Consider the following 19,332-nt stretch of genomic DNA (forward strand, 5'->3'; position numbering starts at 1 on the left):
TACTCTGATTCTCCTACTCTTGCCACCATCTTCAAATTAAAAAAAAATATGGAAGAAAAAATATTTTTTTTTGTTCGGGGGAAAATCTGGATCAGTTCAGTTGTTTTAACACTCTGGCAGTTAACTTTGACTTCAGCTTGCATCCTAGGAGCAGAACGATTAATATATATATGGGTTACTGAGAAGAAAAGAGGCTTATATGACTTGTTCCTGAGATATTTTCCTTTGTTTGCCTTGTGATTAAGCAATAATATGTAGCATTTGTATTTATTTACTGAGAAAAGCGGATTTCCCATTCCAAGCAAACTGCTGTGTTAAAGAGTTTAGATATGTAAATTGTGAGAGAGTGGTGTCATTGCAAGTTAAAACTCACACTTTTCTTCGACAGTGACCTCAAAATATAAAGTATATATAAAAAAACAAGGCATAATGGAGATGTCGGTTTTTATTAAATACTCCCTTATTTTTTGCTGTAACTGAGTGGAATAGTGAGCATGTTTAAGTGCCAAATCTGTGTGCAAACTAGTGTTTTACAAGAGAACGCTGTCAGTGATTGCGTCACAAGGTCACTGAATGAAGTTGCTGCTGAGCCAAAGTGATTCTTCATATATTATGTATGTACTGATGGCTTTATCGGTTTTAAGAAGCATGATTTGAGACTGCAGTAGTTAATGTTTTGCAGTATTTCGCTGAAGTGGGGGTTGTTTTTTATTTATTTTAAACAAATATAACTTAGACCAAGAAGCTTACTAATTTTATGCTGTGATAAGCTGGAATCTGACTTTTTTTTATTAACCATTCTTACTCATAAGATGATATACATATAAATATTGAATCTTTATAGAATGACATGTAACATGTTTAAGAACTTTATTTTTATCAGGGCACTTTAACTTTTCAAATTCAAATGAAAGATAGCTAGAGAGTAGACTGTCCTCTTGGTAAGATATAGTTGATTTCCTGAAAACAAAGGAGATTTCTTCTTTCTTACGTGATTTTCAGGAAAATATTTTTTTCTCTAAATAGCAAAGACAGATCTATTAAATCTGTAATTCTAGCAAATTCCTGCTAAGTGAATTTTGGATGGGGTATGTAGAGGTGAAGAAGTGCCCTGGCCCCTCAGCTCTGGCTCATTCTGGCTTTCCTTCTTTGGCAAACCTGTTGGGATGTGATGGTTCTGAAGAGTATTGCTACAAATATCTCCTTCCCACAAGTTTAAAATTACTCCTGAATGTTTACAGCATAAGTTTTATTGCTGGAGAGGCTCTTGTGATCAGTAGTAAATTTATAAATGCACAAATAAAAGACTCACTAATTTAGAAAGAGTTGTCTGTATGTGATGGGAGGACCGCACACCTGAGTACCAACACACCGCACCTGCTCTGCTGTCTGTGGCAGGGTCCTGGAATTCCGTACTCAGAAATGTACCTTCTTACCTTTGTCCAATAGTTATTGTAGCATGAAAAGCTGTACAAAAGCTGAAGTAAAACTAGCGAGGGTCTGAGAGCCCTCTCACCCCTTATCCTGTTTCCCTCCTGTTCCTGGTTGTCCTGTGATGCCAAACCTGTTAAGGCAAGAGAGCCCTACTCATATGTGTTGAGCTTGATGAGTGCGGAAAGAGTGATTGAGGTTGGATTACCGTACAAGGCTTTTCTCATCTTGCTTTCCCTTTTCTTAATACAAAAATATTCTTTATAATTCTCAACTTCATAGGTTGTTAGTCAGCGATTTCCCCAGAACAGCATTGGAGCAGTTGGAAGCGCCATGTTCCTTCGGTTCATCAATCCTGCGATCGTCTCCCCTTATGAGGCAGGGATTTTAGATAAAAAGCCTCCACCAAGAATTGAAAGGGGATTGAAACTGATGTCCAAGGTGAATCAGTAAATATTTTTATTTGGCCATATTGTATGTTCTGCCTGATTTATCATGGATTCATTGAATGGTTTGGGTTGGAAAGGACCCTAAAGATCATCCATTTCCAGCTGCCGTGCCGTGGGGGTTCTGTTAGTTTTGATCTTTGACTCCTATGAGAAAATGTAGCTGAACTCGTGGGTTTTTTTGTTAGCAACCACCATGTTTATTTAAAGTGCAGTTTCCATACTGTTCTAACACATCATGATAATGTTAAAGCTCGCAGCAGTTTAAGTATGGGGAGCAGTCTGTATGGCAAAAAACATTTTGCCAAAGCCAAGTTTAAGATGCCAGAATGCCTTCTGACTCTTCATATGGACTTCTGATCTTATTTAAAAATAGAGAAACCAGTGTTAGAGTAATGGCAGACAGATATTGATTTAAGTTCATACTAGCACTAAAGAAGTGATTTTTCTTACCTTTAATCTTATTTGGTATTACTTTCTGTAAAATGATGGCATACAAATCCTGTGTCCTATGCATATGAGATTCGTCTTAAAAGTTGAGAAACTGTACTCTTCTTTCAGTAGGCAGGTGCTATTGCTTTTACATGTCGACGTGATTTCCAGAGAAATATTAACACTAAATAAATGATGGTTTTGAAAGATGATTTACATTCCTTGTCTAAATCTGAATAAAATTCATAAATACAGGAAGTTGTTTTCTGGTATGTAGAAGTATGTAAGGGAAGATATTTTGAAAGTGAACGTATTTTGAACTAGTTGACTTATTGGCCTTTTTTTGTCTTGAAGTTTCACAAGTTAAAATGAGTTTTTCTGATAGCAGAGTTACACTGGCTACCATAGTAATCAATACATTAAACCTTTATGTGTCTTTACCATCTTTTTATTATTTAGATACTTCAAAGCATTGCCAACCACGTCCTCTTTACAAAAGAAGAACATATGCGGCCTTTTAATGATTTTGTAAAAAGCAATTTTGATGCAGCACGAAGGTAGGCCCTTGGGGAACTGGCTCAAAGAGTGTCGTGTGTGGAGAGTGAGCGGAGAATGTTCTTACAGCCTTTTAATTTACTTTGGGTCTACTTGGCCGATTTCCCTTATGCACTGATGGTTATTATGATTTCGAACTCTAGGTTTTTCCTTGACATTGCATCTGATTGCCCAGCTAGCGACACCGTCAATCACAGCCTGTCCTTCATTAGTGACGGCAACGTCCTTGCTTTGCACCGGTTGCTGTGGAACAATCAGGAGAAAATTGGCCAGTACCTTTCCAGCAACAGGTAAGACTTCAGAACTATTGAGAAGGGAGTTGCTGATGGGAAATTGATGTTTGGAAATACTTAAAGATGTTTTTGTTATTATTGCTGAGAAGAATATCATGGCTGAAAAATCTTACATATGGAAACTTGTCTTATTGATAACCTGTTATGGGGCACATGCCTAACATCTTTGCTGCCCACTTTTCTGCCAACCTTTTGAGCAAGTGTACAGTTGTCTTTTGTAAAAATTGTTCTACAATAGGTGTAACAAATATTTTCTTATTTCTTTGGTGGATAGTTTTTTTAATATTTTAAAGGTAAGGCAGGGTAGCGGGCAAAGAAATGGGAATTGCTGAGTACAGAAGGACTTTTGTAAGTAATACCCTGTTTCTAGGGACCACAAGGCTGTTGGAAGACGACCTTTTGACAAGATGGCTACTCTGCTTGCCTATCTGGGTCCTCCTGAGCACAAACCCGTGGCAGATACCCACTGGTCCAGTTTAAACCTCACTAGTTCCAAATTTGAAGAGTTTATGACAAGGTAATGGGATTATCATGGAGGGGATGCATGTTGTGTGTTTCTAGACCTTAGCATGTAAGGCGATGTAAGTAGTTATTGAGACTCTAGCTTTTGTTTTGAAGAGGAGTTTGAAAACCCAGGTCTACATACACCTTTTAGGTTTCTGAGTAGATTCTAATTTCAAAAAATTAAAATGAGAACCAGAGACAGCAGTAACATTTGTGATTTAACAACAGTTCAAGATTGTGTGAACTTAATACTTTTACTTAAAAATGCAAATGAAGAGGGTTTACGATTTTTTTTTTAATTTTTTTTTTGGAAGGCCAGTTGTTGAAAGTTAACATCAATTGTTCTGCTTTTTAGGCATCAGGTACATGAAAAAGAGGAGTTCAAAGCACTGAAAACATTAAATATTTTCTACCAAGCTGGGACATCAAAAGCTGGTAATCCTGTTTTCTACTACATTGCCCGGAGGTAAGGAATCTTTCACCTTCCCTGTCTGAAAGAAACATGTACAATGAAAGGTGTTGAGTGTATATAAGAGAAAGAAAACAACTTTGTAATAAACAAGAATCTGAAATAGCCTACTTGACAAATTTTGGTGATACTATTTTTTGATTGAGTTTTTTCCTCAGTCAGAACTGTCATAGCTCTTACACCCAGGAGTATGTGAGCATCTGTGGAAAAATACCTAAAATTTTAAGTACTTTTTATTTTTCAGTGTCTCAAGTAAACTACATCTGCACCACAATCCTGTTAAACCTTTATCAGTGATTTTAGCATCTTCATGTTCTGAAGTATAAAATGAGTAACAAGCTAAAATGTGGGATGAAATCTCTCAAAACGGTCCGTGCATCCCATTTTAGAGAAGTCATACAAGTATTTAATAGTTTGACACATAATCGAGATCTGTGGAAATAACACTAAAGCCATAAGGAAAGCAGATGTTGACGTATGAAATTTGCAAAGACGGTGTTTTCCAATAAGACAAAATTTGAAAAGTTTGAAATCCTCACTACTGTGGAAGATGATTCATAACAACAAGTAATAGATTCTGCAGTTGTGAAGAATTTGGGAAGAATATCCCAAGATCAGCGTTAGTCAATGTATGGTTAAATAAGTCACAATTCTCTCTTTTTTTTTAAAAAAAAAAAAAAAAAGAAAATTTAGTATTAATAAAACTGCTTGTTTATTTAATGTTTGTAGTCATAAAGCTGCAAGTAGAGTAAATGTAGCTTAATAACTACATTGAAATATCAAGTTTAAGTAACCGAGATAGAAAATCCATGGAGGACAGCACATTCAAAGCGGTTTCCATGCTAATTACACTCATTACTGGAAGTAATTTTTACGCTTTTTAAGAAAAGGCAAGTAATTGTGCTCATGGCCTAGTGCTGTGAAAGAATTGTAAAAACAAGGCTAGAGCTGTTGTACCTTTCCTCTGTGCCACCTTGTTGGGGCCTTTGCTTTTGGCAGTGGTGCTGCTGTCAGGGTTTTGGCTCTGGCAGAGTGCACAGCGGTGCTGCCGAGCTCTGTGGAGTTCAGACCAGCAGTGATGGTGGCAGTGTGAGTCCTGGTGGCAGTGTGACGCTGATGGATGTTGGCAGCTCCTGGTGGATAGATTATTACCAGTGCATTTTGTGCCAGTGGGACTCTGGGTTTTGCTCGTGCTGCTATTGTCTGTGTGGGTTTTGCTGTGAGTAGCTGCATTCCGGCTGGTGGAGGTGCCTGTGGCACCAGTGCTGGCAGCATTCCCGTGGGTGCTTTGACTCTTCTGCTGCTTTGGTTGCTGGTGCCAGTTGGGTGACTGCTGCACCAGTGGGGGAACCTCGCTGCTGACCTGCTTGTCTGTGGCATGGTGAGGAATGGTTGTGGTCCCTGGGGAGCTCTTGCTTGAGCTGATTTTTGGGGTAAGGCTGGGAGGGGAGAGCCCCTTATGGTGCTGCTATGTTTCATTGTGTGAGCTGCTTCCAACAAAGGTATTGCGATCTGAGATGTCATCAGCAGTGAACTTTAGCAGACCCTCTGAGTTCCTCTAAGAATATGAAAACAAGCAGAGGAGAAAAGGTGTTTAGCAGGATCTTCAGTTTGTATCCAGCAATCAAAATAAATAATATGTGTTTGCAAACAAGGCATTATTCAAATATACGTATTTCTAATGAAAATGGTACCCAACAGGCAAGAATGATTTTTTCAATTATAATTTTTTTTTTTAGATCCTAAATTTTACTAATTTTTGTAGTTTTTCATTGTTTTCAGTGTTTTTTTTTATTGTGTAGATTGAGTTACACACTTACTTTCCTGGAAGGTGCTGTGTTAGACCCTGACACTTCTGTCATTTCCCTTCAGGAAGCTTCATGGGAAAGGATTATTTGAAGCATCTGTGGTAAAGTGATCTCATGTGCTGTAGGCAGAAGGGATTCACCATCAGAGGTGCCTGTCTCCTGTGAGGAGGATTGTGCTGTCGTCAGGCTGGGGTCCAGTCCCATCCTAGAGGCGCGTGTACACCTCTGCTTGGAGGGGAGCTAATAGCTTGGGACCCTGCAGGGCTGATGGACAGAAAGGGGCAGCCCCAAAGGAGGCCTGGCCACTTTTTTCCTTCCTTTTTTTTTATTTATGCAAGATCCCAGATATTTAATCCCCTTCCGCACACAGAGATAGACGACAAGGTTGTCTTTTGAATTCTCTTTAAAAAAATCTGTGTTCAGTTATCACCTTTTTCCTCCATTTTTTTCCCTTAGACATAGTCTTGTTTCGTGTCAAGTGAAATAAAATGCCTACCTTGTTCTCCTGTCCTGTTCAGACAAGAAATTAGGCACACAAATGCCAAAAATAGTGACAACTCATCTTCAAAAAGTTTACTGTGTCTGGCAGCAATCCAAGGCATCCTTACAGATCCTGTGAAGACCTGATGTGCAGTGTTCTGTGTTTGCAGATCAAGAAGTAGTTATTTTATCCATAAAGAAAGGATTTCTGGAAGTAAATGATGCAGAAATGTACAACACATGCTTACTAGGCCTGCATCGCTTACCTACCTTGTCTTTAAAGGCAGAAAAATATAATTATCCACAGCCATCTACTGTAATAGTGGTCTTGTATTTGTAAGGAAGTTAACGAGCATAGTGGTATATGGAAATGATCTCAGTAAAAATATGCTGTTGCTTATGTGCTACAAACTACCTCAGCATTTTGTATACTGCTTGTATATAAATCTGTCATAAATTAAAATGACCTAGCAGATATTTTGTGCTTATTTCAGTAGTTGAAACCTTGACATTTTACTGCTGGCTGGTCCAAGTTGAAGTGGTATTTTCAGTGTACTGTTAGACTGCTGGTGAGGAGAAGGAATGTAATTTCTGGTCAATATTTTTACAGGCAGTTGGAGAGCTACTATCGATATAAAATAAAACTGTCAGCACAGCGTGGTTTGCATCTCAGATTCTGGGCAGCAGGGCAAACTGAGATAACATGGCTTTAGGAAAGAATGATAGACAAATATTTCGTCTTCTGACTTGTCCAAAGTAAGCTGTTATCCTCGCCTTTCTCAATTTTCTTGTTTTAACTAGCAGCGGCATAAAATTCCTAGAGTGGGAGCTTGTTATCTCTGTGTATGTCACTGCTATTTAAGTAATTCCGTTTACGTCATTATGAAACTAAAATACCCATTCCCCGTGTAACACTGCATTTTCAGTTGTTTTACTTGGCGAAGTAGTATGGATAGCTGTAACCTTTTATTTAGTAACTGGTGCTTAAGGATGGTTGAATTCAGCAGAAACTAGTGGGTGACTAAAAATAAAGCATCAGACAATAGTGGAGGTGCATCCTCTTTCATAACTGGCCCTCTGAAAGATGCTTGGAGGCAGTGTTTGTGCAAGTTTGCTGTGGTGTTTTTCTGATGCTGCTTTATGGTCTGTGTGTCTGCCAGAGGATGATGCTTTTGGGGTGAAAAGGCCTTAAGTACAAATGAGCTCCAGAATGGCCTCTAATCTGTCACAGATAACTGTTCTTCAGAGTGACAAGAACAGAGATGGTTTACCTAGTTTTGTGTTACTCAACTATACAGAAATCCTGAAGTTTTAATCATGGACCAAGTTTCCTGGCAGTTTAACAATCCAAAAAGGTCTCTTCAGTAGAATAGTTTCATAAAACTGTGTCCCAGGGATTTTTGAATGAAAATAAACTGAATTTCCTCAAAGGAAGATGAAAAATAACTGCAAACCCTTAGTGATCATGGTGCAAGTCAGATATGTGTTCCTGCATTGCATGAAGAGGTGGTAAGAGGCAGAGTTCCGTACATCTTACCCAGGTACAGGATGGTTAATGAAAACGCTGTTAGCTTGGACGTGAGCCTTGCTGTGAGGTGGAATATTGCTTGCCTTCGGTTCCCTTTTTATTGCTTGCTGTCTCTTCAGCACAGCTGTCCCTCAGTGTGGGACTCTTTCCAAGCCTGGCTCTGGGGTGATGCTCTGACAGCTTTCTGCTAACGAGGTTGTGGCTGAGTGGTGCTCATTTGGGCTGTTTGTCTGGAGAGTCTGAGCCACGTGTTGGTTCTTAAGGTGTGAAATGGCAGAACACTGTTTAGGTTGGGGCTGCCGGTGTGTTTGAGAGCTTGCAGCAGGCTGGGTTGGTTTTTTGCTAGTTCAAGATCTTGTTGCTAGGGAATTGTTGAGTCATTTTACTGATAAATCTGGATCAATTTATATCCTCCTTATGCTGTAAAATTGAATCCCTTCTGTCATTTGTTTTCACGTTTTGTTTCCTGGGCAACAACCTGACTTCTGAAGCCACTGCTCTATGTTTTTAATCCCTACACTGTTACTAAAATTATCAATAAATCAATAATATTGATCCTGGAGTGCTGCCATTACCTTTTAAAACTGATATCCCAAACTAATTAATAGGAATACAAACCTCTGAGTTATTGCTTCAGACCACAGCTATACCTGCAGCAATTGTTACCTCTCAAAAGCATATTTCTACTACGAGGTGTGCTAGACCTTTTTTGGGTATTTTGACTATTGTCCTGAAGTGCTCAATTATTATTTTGGAAAAAGATAATTTCTCTGAGGATAGATTATTTTATACTGATCACAGACTGAGCGACCAGCGTGTTTAAAACAACACAAACCGATGCTGTCATGTTCACATCCGTGCCCATCAGTTTTATTTCAATTTGACTGTGCTGTTGCCAAGCAACAAGTGCACAACTCCCACGTGTGCCTGCCTACTCCCTGCTCCATTATCAACTCATTTGTATTCCAGAAAAATACAAGGAAACCTAAATTTCAGTCTGCTTCATTGAAAGCAGTCTGACTAAGAAGGCCTCTGCCTCGCCCCTGCCACAGGCAAGGTCTGGATACAGAGCACAGCCCTGGGATTTGAGGGTACCATCTCGCTTCTGTACCCATCTGTGAATTTTTTGTTTCCTAGCTTCCCAATCCCATATGTGTATTTGGAAAACCCCACAACTCCATTTCTACTTCCAGGCTTTTATCAGCACGTTTAAGACTTTGAAGCCTGGGTAGCCAGTCATTAAGGATGGGGGCTTGCAATTTGCCCCCAACAGCTTCTGGAAAACAGTTCTGTTTCATGGAGTTGCTGTTCACTGGACAGTCTCAGTATGGGTGAGACATTTTTGGACCATCTACAGTTGATTCCATGGAGGGTATTTGCATCAAATAGAATTTGACATCCGGTATTGAATTGTTCAGCAAAGATTTATTTGGTGTTTCATGTGATTTCCTCAACTCAAGGCAATTTAGTCATAGCATCTCATTTTGCAATCACTGTCCTACCTTGCAAGCTAAGCTGCTTTCGACTGTGTGAGATGAAACCATAAGAGTGAGATAATTCTAGGAAATAACTAGTTCTGAAAATAAGTAGGTTTATACTGGTTTAGTGTCAGTTTGTACTTAGCGAATGTATTGACTGTCCAAAGAGAGCTGCACGCAGTGATGTTTTGTTGGGAAAAAAATACAGAACTTGTGCAAGTGGCAACTCCTTCAGCCTACTGGTAACCACTGCTGTCATGAGACGCTTCTGGCTGCTGGAGGTACCATGCGTATATTGCTTGTGGTCTGTGTTGTCTAAACTTTGACTTGGATAACTAGTTCTGGTCTACCCAAAATGTATACAACGTGTCTGTGTTTGAGTTTTGGGTGTTTTTAAGTTTTCTGTTCTATTAAATGTGGAGCATCTTTTTTTTGAGAGGGGGAAAGAGCTACTTTTGTCTCATGGCTACAGATATGTCTTAGGGTGGGAAGAGGATGGGTAGACTCTACTTTACTATTATCTCATCCGCTTATTAACAAGCAGCACTAGGGATTTTTTTAGTATGAAAATAATATAATTTGATTTAGCCATAAATTTCCACTAGAAGACATGGAGGTTGACCCGAAAGCCTGCCTGAAATGGGTTTGTACAACAGAATATTGTCTCTGGTCTATATCATATCACTATGCTTATTTGAAAAGAAGCACTGTTACTAATTTGGTTCAATAGAAACATAACTTTATTTTTACTTAAATGCCAATGAAATAACTGTACAAATTCATTGTGTAACATTTACTGTTAGAAATTAAAACACGTTTCTGATTATAGAAATACTGTTCACAATTGGAAAGTTGTGATTTCTCTGGTACCAGTGGTTGTAAATGATCTACAGCCCTCATTGATGCCTAGGAGGAACAGGTAGAGGACTCCAGTCTCATTAGTGAGGTTTTCTGGGTTTTGCAGCACCTTTATGCTACAATAACTGGAAATTAAATGGCCTGAAATGAATGGAAAAACATTGTATAAAGATTTGTAATATTAAGTGAATAATACTTTTTCAATTCACTTGTTCTTCAGTTTTCATTTCATGCTGTTTGCAAAACTTCATCTGCAGTATATCGAGTACCTTTGCCACGTGATTTATATTATTTTCCTAGAGTGGACAGAACCATGCGTGCAACTATTTCTACTCACTGATGGCGCAGGTGTTGAGGAGAATAGCACTCATGCTCATCCTTATAAAGCAAGGATTTGGGTGTGTTCAATGCCATGGATTGAAAGTTTATTTTTTTTTACGTTGCAAATTCAAGGATTGTTTCTGTGACAGCGGACAACAAATTGCCTAATTGATTTGTTGCATAAGTTGCATTAGAAATTGGCTGATAATTTCATTTTACTGGTCAAGACGTAGTAGTTTGGCTGATTTGCAGTATTCTTCTAAGCATAATGTAGTAACACTTCAGATTTTCGGATGTCACTTGGAATAAAGGAGTTCCATTTCATTAATTCGTGAAGATACCTCCTTGGTGCTAGAGAGTGTCATGGCATTGAACATCTTGTGATTCCCTCTACCTTTAACCATTGGGGTTTTTTAAATATGGAGAGTGAGAAATAACTTGCCTGCAGCCTATAAGTCAAGACAGAGCAAAAAGATATCAGCCCCTACCACTTTGCCCATGCTGAGGTTGGACCATGTTGCCTTCTCAGTTTACACCCCCTTTGTAGACATCATGGCATTATCATATTTAGTTCCTAAATTCAGAACTGCTGTTCTTCGTATTTAACATATCCTAATACATATGAAGCAAACATAGATATACATGCTAGCGATTTTTCTTAGGAGTAACTTCTGGTTAGTGAAACAGCTAAGTTTAGTTCCTTTATTTTTTCCCTTCCTTTTGCATGTCGTCGTAACTTACAAAGAATCTGTGCTGCTATATTACAAGAGTGGCTCACTGGCAAGTCAAGCAAGACAATGCAGATATGATACAGGCCTTCTATTGTTTTCCAGTTGTTTTATGACAAAATCATACATAAAATCAGTACTTAAAATTCTGATGTTTTATTCTGTGCAAGTAAAATTAAAAATTTAAATACAAAATAAGCACATTTTTAAAAACAAAATCATAGGTTAGTTTTACTCAATTAAGACATTAAAATAAGTAGCAGCTTAGTGTCAAGACATTAGTGTGCGCCTCTTTAGTTAAGAACTGTTATTTTCTTTAGATCAGAGTCAGAACTTTGAATTTCTTGTGTTTTGATCCATTATTTGACCCGGATGTCTTAACTCCAGTGATGTATCTCAGGAATAAACTCAGTAATTTTCACAAGATGCAAGCCCTTAGCCAATAAACATCGCCACTGCAACAAGCACTACAACATGAAACAAATATGTCTCACAGATACTTGCTTTGGAGGGCACACGAGTATTCAAAGTATCTGTAGTGGGTTCTTCTCTCCTTAAGGTAGCAGTTGTGCTTTGAGGCGTTTTGGAGTAGTTTGTTGGCATTCCACTGGTGATGCTTAAAGTCATAGGAGTAGTGGATGATCCTGATGCACGAGTCAGGCTTGAGTTCACCTGGGTTGAATCTTTGATGTAGATTGTGTGTGTGGCTGCTGCTTCTTGAGAACTAACCTTCCTTGTTGTCGGGTCTTCTGGATAGAGGAGTAGTGGTCGGTCGGTGCTGGTGAACAGCACAGATTGGCTTAAGGATGCCAAGGTGGTAACTTCCTTGGCTTTAAGTTGTTTATACATTTTCGTCATGTTGGTTGGTCCAGGTGCCACTGGAGAAGTAGCTTTGTCTGCTGCCTTCATTCCTTTAATCATGAGGCTGGGGTCTAAAATGGTGGGAGCTGCTGAGGTCAGTGTGGCATTCATCCAGAGCACAGATTGGTCAGCACAGGGAGCCCCGATGACACTGGCTACTGTCCCCTGCACCCATTTCAGCAAATATAGGATATTGTGTTTATCGCCACAGGACCATGGGTTGTTGTATAGTGTTACTACTTGCAGCTGAAAGAGCTGGTCAAAAGCTTTGTCAGGAATGTATGTGAATTTGTTGTTGTGCAGGTAAAGGCTTGTAAGGTGATGGAGTCTCAGCAGAGTTCCTGGGAGTATCTGGGACAAGAAGTTATTGGATAGATCCACTGTCTCTATGTTGTAGGGCATGTTGGTTGGAACTGTCCAGAGTTTGTTGCTACTGAGATTGAGAAACTTGAGACTGCTCAGGGTGTTGTTGATCAGCACAGCTCTTTCCACCATATTCCTGGAAACATCGAGCACTTTAAGATTCCACTGGTAAGCTGTGTCAAGTTTCTGAAGAACTTTAATGTTGTTGTTTATGGCATATAATTCCCATAAGGACTTGGGCAGGTGAGCAGGAACATTCTTGAGCCAATTATTAGAAATATCAAGAGTCCTTAAATTGGTGAATCTCGTTAGCTGATGATCGAGATCTACGAACTGGTTAAAGGACAGATTTAAATATGTGATGTTGTCTTGAAGTCCATGTGGCAGTATAGTTAAGTTTCTGCCTGAACAGTCCACATTCCTGTTGTTTCCTGAGCATGTACAGTTAGAAGGACAGATACCCAAAACATTGGGTATGAAAAACAGAAGGACCAGCAGACAGGTAGATGTATTCAATATCTGGTATTCCATCATTGCCTGAAAATAAATATACCAAAATGACACCCTTTAAATCCATGTAATATGTCATGTTTCGTTACAAGGGTTGTCTTTGCCATGACCACTTGCAGGAGAAATTAAGTAAAAATATCAATAAACCCCTTTGTGGCATGGTCCTTTTTAGAATTGTTCAAGAGAGACTTTACAAAGCATCCCTTCATAGACTGTCATGTTGTCTGGCAGAATGAGACTTGTTTTTTCATCTCCCTTTCCCCCTCAAGCTCAAATGAGGGCTTTCTTCCAAAAATGCAAGTCTCTTCCAAATGTTATACAATGTCTGCTTCTTGTTTTTAGTGATTTCAAGCCTATATTATGTTTGGAATAATGTGTTCTTTTATACGGGTTGAAAAAATGGCTGTCAACTGGATCTGCCTTACAAATCTCTGCAGTAACATAGCAGTCCCCCCCATGCAAGCATGCTATTTGCTTAAGTAGAACTGGTTAAAATCCATCCTAAATTGTTTGGAATGTAGTTTGAAACCCAAATTCCATGTTCATGCTACATGCACATTATTATTTTTCCTTATTATAGTGTTAAATACGTTCTTGAGCTGGTAACACATGTTTGCAAGCTGAATTAATGTTAGTAAGAAATCTCTGACACTGCAGCAAATTTCTGGTGCAAGCATCTGTCATCAACTAATAATTCCATTCTTCTTTCTGTCTCGAATTCTGTAGTAGGTTTTTGTGATTAAAAACAGAAAACACAAACTTACCGTGATCTCTTCTGCAATATCAGCACATCCTTTCCGTGAAAGATTTAAGCTTAGAGGTCGTGTCGTTCTCGAGAGTAGCTACAGTTGCTGGCTGTGGGTTGTGCTTGCCTCCTCAGCTGCATCGTATTGCTGCTAGCTGGGGCTCTGCAACCACCTGATCTGCACTACATGGGAGGACTGCAGAGCTGTCGTCGTGCTGACTCAAATTTATTGCAAAGCGAGCACACTCGGTAAATTAGTCAGGTTTTATCATTTGAATCAGTCGACTTCTCCATAGCTGTATTTTATGCTATGTTAAAACATAACATGTAAAGTTGCCTGCTTGAGCAGCACTGAAGAAAATTTCTATAGGCTGTTTTAGCTTAAGCCATGATTCCATTTAAAGATTTCTATTTAAAATGTCAGGAAAAGTTTGTATTGGTTTTTACCTTTGATTAATCTCTCCTGTAATACAGGTCCATGTTAATTTAGGCTTCCTATCTTAAGCTTTTTTAAGCTAGAATATCTTTTCATAATTTTGAAATGTTTAGTTCTCTACTCCCCAGGTCAGGCTGTCACTGGACTGGCAGGTAGAGTATAGCTCAGTTGTAGGATTTTACAGATTTCTGTAGGAAATCTTTATCTGAATTACTCCAAACAATATGGTAAAAGTTGGCCATGGTTTATGATGCTGTTAATTTTAACACAGTGTAATGCAACAAGCCTTAAAAAACTCTTTGCATAATTGGAACACCATTCTTTTGGCATATTCAGTCATACAGGTTATAGAAATGGTAAGAAAAAACTAAGTATCTTTTCTCTGTGTCTATTGTATGCATAGCAGCCTAGAATTGCATTTGCATAACTTTTGACTTTAATTTTTAGTGGTAATTTAAAGATTTTAAAGTTTATTGTTACATTATGTACAAACACCTGCTCTACGCAACACCCACAAATCTATTCCCTCCCCAAGCAAACTCAAAACTACAAACTCTTTGCCAGTTTGCAGAGATGCCATGGGAAGCGTTGAACAGCTGCTTTCTATAAATCTAAACATTCAATACTGGTTGGGGAAAAAAAAAAAAAGAGATTAATTTACCTGCAAAACCCACTCCTACTTCTTACCAACACATTCTCTTACCAAAACACCTGCTTCTAGACAGGACTTCAGGTGCGCTTGAACTCAGGGCCCAGAAGGGAACGTGCGAAACACTGAGACAGCTTGGTTGGAAGGAATCTGGCATCCACGCAACATGAAATTAATTTTTAAAGCTCATATTAATAATATTGAGTGCATTCTGAAAATGCTGCTTCCAGAGGAAGAAGTCAATGAATGCACACAGCAAATTTTACTGATTGTTTGCCTGTGTTCTGTGAGCTGTTTCTACTTTATCCATAAACCCCAAAAGTAACTAGGTAAAAGAAAGCCTTTTTGTACTTGTTCCTCAAGTATTTGGAGCCATTTCAGCTTTCCAGTGACTGCTGCATTAACTGTTTGCTCGCACTGTTCTCTGCTTTACCATACAGCAGTGTGAAAAGACTGGCGGTTTGACACCAGTGGACTTGTTAGCAGTATCTGATCTACAGGAAATCTTGTTGTCTGCCATGCAGGACACCTGAGGAGGGGGAAGGAGTTGTTTTGAGTGCCTGTCATCCACTGCTACCAAGTTGTCGCCCAGTCATAGGTAGAAAAAAGGCTTTTGTATGAAAGACAAGATCTACGCTTGTTGCGATGTTGAGACTGTGTGTGGAATTCAGAGTTTTGTGTCTAAGCAAATACTCATTTGTGCTTTAAGTGACCAAAACATCTTTGAAATAGAAAGCTTTATTAAAATAAACTTGAATTCGTTGTGTTCACTTACACAACCTAGTAAAGCAAACGACATTGAGAAGCTCTAAGTACTGCTAAAGTCATACTGTGTCTTGAAAGCTCCATGTCTTTGTGCATGTTACCTACACGGATATCCTGACACACGAGGTACACATACTCTGTTTTCTGTAGTCTCCGAAACCTGGAATCACCAGTTACAGGTGGGCACAACCCATATGGTATCTTGAAATGATTCGCTTCAGGCAGAAGCAGGTTGTTCCCTTTTGTGAAAGCTGAAGTTAAACTCTGGGGAGATGCCTGTGCTGTGGTTTGACTGTTCTTGCCTGTGTCAACTTCTCCTTCTTATAGTTATTTGAAGAGCACTTCATTTAACGAAAATGTGAAATATGCTGGAGATGACTTTTGGCAGCCTACCACGGGTGTTCCGGCTGCGGCAGCTGGGGCAGTGGCTTGTCAGTCTCCTGCATCAGAAACTCAGGTGGTGAGGGCAATTGTTCCCCTGCTTCTGAGTGAAGTTCCTGGGTCTGGCTGAGTGCTGGACTGGGATCCTCCGGTGATTCCCTGAGCCAGTCAGGCGGAGGTGGCAGGTCTGGGGATTCCAGTGAGGCCACTAGGCGAGGAGAGGAGTCCTGCACACAACTTGCAGCTTCCCGGGTGGGAGCTGGAGCAGCATCCGTGGTGCAAACTGGAATATTGGCTGCAGAGCAGTCTGCTGCTGGCGGAGGCAGTGGGCTGGTTGGGCTACCGGTAGTGCTCTCTGGTGCAGTGACATTGTGCTGGGGGTGTGAGTCTTGTTTCCATTTCCAAGGCAACATAAATAGAACTGATGAACGTTTGGTAGCCTGGTCAGAATCCATGAAGACATCTGGTGTGTCTCCATCTGCAAATGGAGAGCGACCTGCCCAGTTTGAATCTACCACAACTGGCCTCCTGCAGCATTTCCACAAAAGGATTACTATAATAGCCAGTGTCATACTGACCAAAATGATGCCGATGAGCAGTGCTGCTGCCCAGCTGCTGTCGCTGGGTTCTGCAGATGTTGTGGGGAACTGTGGAAATGATGTAACAGTCACTGCCCTTCCAGATATGTGTAAATCAAGTCCAGGTGTTTGCACTCGATACAGAGGAGCTTTGCCTTCCGTTGGACTCTTGACGCTAGTGTATGCATTTCTTCTATTCACAGGAGTGGTTTGAGGTATTGCTGTAGAAAGTGCTTCCCAGATTTCTCCACAGAAAAGAACTAGAATTACGTGGTTGCTGGCCATTTCACTGCAGCCTCTTTAAATAGTTCCTCTCCTGTAGCAGGAATGAAATGGAACATTTCTTAACTTGGAAACAGCACTTATTGTATAGGTACACTTTACTGACACCAGACAGCTTTATGTTAATACCATAGTAGTGAAAGTAATATTAGCGACTGTCTAAACTCCCATGTCTGTTCAGTTTACACGGCCAGCAGGTTTGTCACTGACTTTACAAACAGGCAGATTTTCAACATTAGCGATCATTCTAAGTAAGTGACTTTGAAGAGAATGTCTGGACTATTACTACCATTTTATACCTTATCAGAAAAAGGCATCAGCGGAGAAGTCCTAACAGTGTTTCAGAATAACATTTCTCAATCATAGGAACAGTTAAAGACCTGGAAGAAAATACAGAACACTCACAGTGTTATGGACAAATAGGATTGTCACGAGAAAGCAAATTGTCTTGTTTTGATGGATATAAGCTAAGACCCAAGTAAAACGCTCTTTACAGTTCTCTTAAACTTTATCTCCTGTTCTCGTTTCTCTTCAGCTCTTAAGAGTAGAGCGTGATAGTTTAAGAAGTTTCCCAACACTGATTCTGTGGTGGATCACTAATGTTAACCTGGTTTTAGAAGTAGGTTCCTGCGTATGAAACGTTTTCTGTAATGAAGGAGATTGTGTTCATGTTAGGTTGTTGGCATGAAACAGGTTTCAGCTCTTCCCTGTGCTGTCAGAGTCCAGGTCTCTGGATGTCTCTGTATGAAATAAATCATAAAATAGATCCACTGTGTAGCAGTTTTATATCTGAGTTACTTTACTGCAGTTTGAGCTAACTTATCAGTTACTATCATGCAGTTTGTGTGAAGCTCTTCCTGGGAAGTTACTATACATAAATCTTTGTGGGTTTACAAATCTGCAAAACTAAATTCCAGATGCAACAGTATAAACACCTACAAGTAGGAAATTAGTGCTTCATGAGAACGTTATGGTCTAAACTCTGTAAGATTCATAACAGGTCAAAATTATTCAATTCAATTCTCTTCTCCCCTTTTCTCAAAATACAATCAAACAATATTTACATGTAGAGTTCATGATGGTTCATAGTAACATCGTCAAGCAATGTGTTTGAAACCCTAATACTTTTAAGATACAGACATTCAACAAGATTTTTGAATGCAGCCTGAAGTCAGGATGTACACCAGGCAGTTCCATTTCAAACCAAATAATACAAATCTTAAGCCTTTCTGTCTTGAGGTTGATTCTTACCTGCGCATTTATCTTCTGTCAAGCAAGCATCATCTTATTTTTTTGTTTGAAGGCTTAGGAAGACAGACCATGTGCTGAGAGTCAAGCAGCTTAAAATGGCTCGTTTCATGTTGCAGTAGCTTTCTGCAGCTGAAGAGGAAGTGTACCAACGCTTGCTGCGGGAAGTGTCGAGAGCGGGGAAATTACAGAGAGCCATATCTCAGAGTCTGTGTGCTTTACAAGCAAACTTTTTAGCTCTTGTTTTTATAGAACTCAAATATTTAAATGTCGCTTGTCCGATATGTGCCTATTATGTACAAATTCATAAATACTTGTTTGCCTGTCTTTGTTGAAAATAGTTATAGTTACTTCTATGTGAGTCAGAAATTATGTGAGTTTGGATTGGATTTGAATCTTACTGATTTAATTTCAGTGGTGGGTTTGGAGCACTGTCATGATTATTAGTGGAAAAGCAAGCTTAGCTTTTATTACAGTCAAGCTTCGATACCTGCTGCCATCGCTAAAGGAGGGCTATGCTCTCTGAGGAGCTGTTTGTCCACTGTCTGTCCCTACCATTTGCTGTAAGCCAAACTACTTCTTTTGTCTCCCTGAGTATTTTTGCCTAGGAAGGTTGCACAGCAAAAAGAAATTTGCACAAATATGTCCTTCCGGCATTTTGCAAGTGAGTTCTGCCAGTGCCAAGTAGCTACTGCCAGATCCTTCTGCAGCTTCTTCATCTTTTCTTGCTTTTCCTGTTGTGCCTCTCTTCTGATTGCACTAGTTCTCTTTTTCAGACTCTCCCTGCTTCTGCAGCAAACTCAAATCCTGATCCCGTGCTCACATTATAACTCAGTTTCATGTCTGATTCCTTCATCTCATCCCAGTTCTCTTCAACCCTCATAGCCTCCACCTGGTTTTTGCACAGTTCCTACCCCACTGACGATTCTGTTTCCGTCCTGTTTTTCCTTGCTGTGACAATGATGGTGATTCTTTCCTTTTTTGCCATTTTTTTTCATGACCCACCTGGTTCACCCCTTTAATCTGCTGCCTGATAACAACTTGGTGTGTTGCTGCATGCAGGCTGGCTAACTCTTACAGATTCATCCTCCTGGTTTAGTTCTCCTACCTTCCTAACTGTGAGCAGTTTTATGCCAGGTTAGATTCCTATGTTTGCTATCTCAGATTCTTTTTTTAGTACTCT

At 39.6% G+C, this 19,332-nt stretch overlaps 3 protein-coding genes across 12 annotated transcripts in view; 1 reads left to right on the top strand and 2 right to left on the bottom strand.

Annotated features, from left to right (window-relative positions):
• The window catches only part of NF1 (neurofibromin 1), a 94,573-nt gene that overhangs the window by 41,006 nt on the left and 34,235 nt on the right, over positions 1 to 19,332 (top strand). For all 5 annotated transcript variants that reach the window (XR_008453185.1, XM_054085430.1, XM_054085433.1 and 2 more), the window contains 5 exons: positions 1,714 to 1,872; positions 2,769 to 2,866; positions 3,008 to 3,154; positions 3,528 to 3,674; positions 4,017 to 4,127. Coding sequence is in view for 4 of the 5 variants with exons in the window: in XM_054085430.1 (XP_053941405.1) it covers positions 1,714 to 1,872; positions 2,769 to 2,866; positions 3,008 to 3,154; positions 3,528 to 3,674; positions 4,017 to 4,127 (662 nt within the window). In the remaining variant the exon portion in view is untranslated. The remainder of the gene's footprint in view (positions 1 to 1,713; positions 1,873 to 2,768; positions 2,867 to 3,007; positions 3,155 to 3,527; positions 3,675 to 4,016; positions 4,128 to 19,332) is intronic.
• On the bottom strand, positions 10,120 to 14,043 carry OMG (oligodendrocyte myelin glycoprotein). The gene is made up of 2 exons (XM_009567404.2): positions 13,830 to 14,043; positions 10,120 to 13,092 (listed from the first exon to the last, which is right to left on the bottom strand). The coding sequence occupies exon 2, from the start codon at positions 13,087 to 13,089 to the stop codon at positions 11,767 to 11,769; it is 1,323 nt and encodes a 440-aa protein (XP_009565699.1). The 5' UTR covers positions 13,090 to 13,092; positions 13,830 to 14,043; the 3' UTR covers positions 10,120 to 11,766.
• EVI2B (ecotropic viral integration site 2B) lies at positions 15,009 to 18,892 on the bottom strand. 6 transcript variants are annotated; one of them, XM_054085436.1, is made up of 4 exons: positions 18,153 to 18,892; positions 17,509 to 17,641; positions 17,201 to 17,281; positions 15,010 to 16,935 (listed from the first exon to the last, which is right to left on the bottom strand). In XM_054085436.1, exon 4 carries the CDS (start codon positions 16,902 to 16,904, stop codon positions 16,050 to 16,052), a length of 855 nt encoding a protein of 284 aa, XP_053941411.1. In that variant the 5' UTR covers positions 16,905 to 16,935; positions 17,201 to 17,281; positions 17,509 to 17,641; positions 18,153 to 18,892; the 3' UTR covers positions 15,010 to 16,049. The 6 variants fall into 6 exon arrangements, with proteins under 6 accessions (XP_053941415.1, XP_053941411.1, XP_053941414.1 ...); XM_054085440.1 differs by lacking the exon at positions 17,201 to 17,281 and having other exon boundaries at positions 15,009 to 16,935; XM_054085439.1 differs by lacking the exon at positions 17,509 to 17,641.

This window comes from Cuculus canorus, chromosome 20 (assembly GCF_017976375.1).
Source record: "Cuculus canorus isolate bCucCan1 chromosome 20, bCucCan1.pri, whole genome shotgun sequence".
NCBI classification, from domain to species: Eukaryota; Metazoa; Chordata; class Aves; order Cuculiformes; family Cuculidae; genus Cuculus; species Cuculus canorus.